This window comes from Sturnira hondurensis, unplaced genomic scaffold (assembly GCF_014824575.4).
Source record: "Sturnira hondurensis isolate 20B ecotype Veracruz unplaced genomic scaffold, ASM1482457v3 Scaffold0004610, whole genome shotgun sequence".
Taxonomy (NCBI): Eukaryota; Metazoa; Chordata; class Mammalia; order Chiroptera; family Phyllostomidae; genus Sturnira; species Sturnira hondurensis.
This window is the reverse complement of record NW_028077241.1, coordinates 1-2,987: the sequence shown is the minus strand read 5'-3', so window position 1 is coordinate 2,987 and position 2,987 is coordinate 1. Positions and strand designations below refer to the sequence as shown.

Here is a 2,987-nt window from a genome sequence, read left to right as displayed (position 1 = left end):
CAAAAGAGGGAGTCACTAACACGGTTAGGAAAAGACTACTGGGGTGGGGTTATAGGCTGCATTGGGAAGAGGGGCACACAAAACCCCTTTAAAAATATAGTAATGTTCTATTTCTTTAAGGTGATGAAAATGTGTTTGTTGTACACTTTACATACATTTATATACATTTTGATACACATTAAGAAGAAAGATAATAATATGATCTGCGTCAATGAAAATATCTGTAGCAAGTATAATCAGCAAAATATAAATCATTTTGGCTTTTTCATAGTTAACAGCATGTTTCAAGGGTAAAACTTTTACCTGTCGAAGATACAATTTCAAGACGTCACAGATGTCATGTGAACTAAATTCTGAAATGTCTACTAAGTGCATTCCATTTTCCAAAGCTTGGCACAGTTTTTCAGTTTTTATTTTATTGCCGCAGATACGATAGATGCCCTTGAGAGGAAAGGGGAGAAATATTGCAAAATTCTGCTTTAGTACAAATGGCTAAGTGTGAACATCTAAATACATTTCATGTGTCTACTTCAATTTTTATTAACATTTTAGAAAAAACTTGGGTGAAGTAATGCAATATTTTCCAAACAAATCTAAATAAAATCACTGACTTATTAAAAATTGACAGCACTGTTTTCCTTTAAAGTCTCCTCATCATGAGAACAAATCACACAAGGATTTATGTTTAACATCTTGATTTGAAGAGTTACAACGTACCTGTAAACACAAGGCTCTACTTTCGATCTCTGAGACACATATTTTGAGTATACAAGGGATGCCATCTGGCTCCTTTTTTGCAACTTGTATGAATTCTGCTCCAAATAATTGTGCTTTAGCGGGAAGTTTTTGATGACCACAAATAATGACTAATGTTTCTAAACACTTTCGATGACAAACGAGTAGACACTAAAAAAATAATAGTTTAAACCTGGTTCAATTATATTAAAACTATTCATAACTGGACAAACTAGACACAGAGTGGTAACACAACAAAAATGCATTTGAAAGGTATTACCTGCAGTTTCTGAAATACATTTAATAGCGAAATGAAATATAAAATTGCAGAAAGTGCACTGTGGTTAATTTAATAACAAAATAGTATAAAACAAAAGTTTAAGGGGCTAATGTAATTCTAGAAAAATTTTACCTCTTCGCATTCAACACCTTGGAATACTACAATCCCTTCACAATCCCTACATTTCGTTGGGGATCTCCATTTGCGAAACTTATGAGTGAGAGCTGCCTTGGACATCAGTGTTTTCTTGTACATTCCAACTGAATTGGGTCCTTGTAATAGAAATAGATTATTACATAAGAATCATAAGATGACAAACTTTTTCTGCAATATAGAATATTTTGAAAAATCTTTAGATTTTCTAATCATTCTATATTACAAGAAGCTATTATTCGAAATCTGTAACATCCACACAAAGATCTAATTTAGAAGTCTCTTCCAAGGCACATGCTGATCAAACATTCTGGTGATGAGTAAAAGTCACCACTCAACCAGTGAAGATACTTCTAGAATAGTACATCATGTTTTCAGAATCAGAACGGTAACCCTACCATTCCTATACCCTTTGCTGAGCTGAGGTGTTACGTAGGTGGGTTTACATTCTTAGAAAATGCCCCTTTTACAACAGCTTCAAAGGAAATTAGCTGTATCAGGATACTGTTTCATCAGCATTACCCACATTAAAGACAAGGCTATTCTTAAGTCATTATAAAAGTCTAAATAGTCCTGGCTGGTGTAGCTCAGTGGATTGAGCACAGGCCTGCAAATCAGAGGATTGCAGTTCGATTCCCAGTCAGGGCACATGACTGGGTTGCAGGCCAGTTCCCAGCAGGGGACACACGAGAGGCAAAAATGCTTTGATATTTCTCTCCCTCTTTCCTTTCCCTCCCCTCCCCTCTAAAGAGATATAAATAAAATCTTTTTAAAAAATTTAAATAATACTAGCTAGTAATATATGAATATCCTGCTGGAGAGCAAATGTTCTGTATTAGTTTAGGAAATGATGCCAAAATAGCTATCTGGAAATTTCAAGTATAAAAAACNAACATCTACAAATTTCCTTGTCCTCAAGAAGCATATTTTCTTAATCTTCTTGCCTAGATCCTTGCTCTGTTTCTTTTGAAGAGCATTTCTCAGAATTTCTCATGCATGACAACCCTTTTAACACTTAAGTCACCATGTTAGGTTTTTGAGAGATCAAAATATCTAGTCTATTTTTAACCATGCTAAACATTTTTATTTTTCATTTTATGTTTTAAAAGATATTTACTGATTTTAGAGAGAGAGGAGAGGAGAGAGAGAGAGAGAAACATCAGTTGGTTGCCTCCCATATGCACGCTGACCAGGGACTGAACCTGCAACTTAGGCATGTGCACTGACTGGGAATTGAACCCACAACCTTCTGGTGTGCAGGAAGATGCTCCAACCAACCTGAGCCACAATGGCCAGGGCTCCATGCTAACACATTTTAGATGTAAGAGTTTTGCTGCTTATACTTGTATTTGTAGCATTTGATTAATTTATTATCAACCCATACTTGTGCATTAATTTATTGGAATATATTTGATATATTTATCACTATACTGCTTTTTGTTTAATACATAGCAAAGTAATTCTTTGAATTTTAGTGTTTTCCTAATACCATGAAGTGCTACGGATTCAATTGGTTTAGTGAGAGCTTGATTCAGGGACATTCAGAGAGGGTCATCCCACCTTCTGAAGGGGAAGGTGGCTCTCTTTCGTCCAGATCATCTGCGGAAGACATTGTTCCACTGGATGGAGTTCGTGGAAGTTTACGATGAAAGTCTCCTAAAAGCAATTACGAATATAATTACTTCACCCAGAATTGTAGCATTTTTTAATAGGGAACATGTTTTGAATAATATAGTCATAAATTTTATTAGCTACAATGTAAAAAAACTGCTTCCATTCTCAGACTTTGATTACAAGGAATTCTGATATTGATTCCTGG

At 35.0% G+C, this 2,987-nt stretch overlaps 1 protein-coding gene across 1 annotated transcript; it reads right to left on the bottom strand.

The window, feature by feature from the left end:
* Window positions 1–132: 132 nt before the first annotated feature.
* On the bottom strand, window positions 133–2,848 carry LOC118986867 (rho GTPase-activating protein 29-like). The gene is made up of 4 exons (XM_037045934.1): window positions 2,729–2,848; window positions 1,148–1,287; window positions 718–906; window positions 133–441 (listed from the first exon to the last, which is right to left on the bottom strand). The coding sequence occupies exons 1-4, from the start codon at window positions 2,778–2,780 to the stop codon at window positions 148–150; spliced, it is 675 nt and encodes a 224-aa protein (XP_036901829.1). The 5' UTR covers window positions 2,781–2,848; the 3' UTR covers window positions 133–147.
* Between the last annotated feature and the right edge of the window lie 139 nt (window positions 2,849–2,987).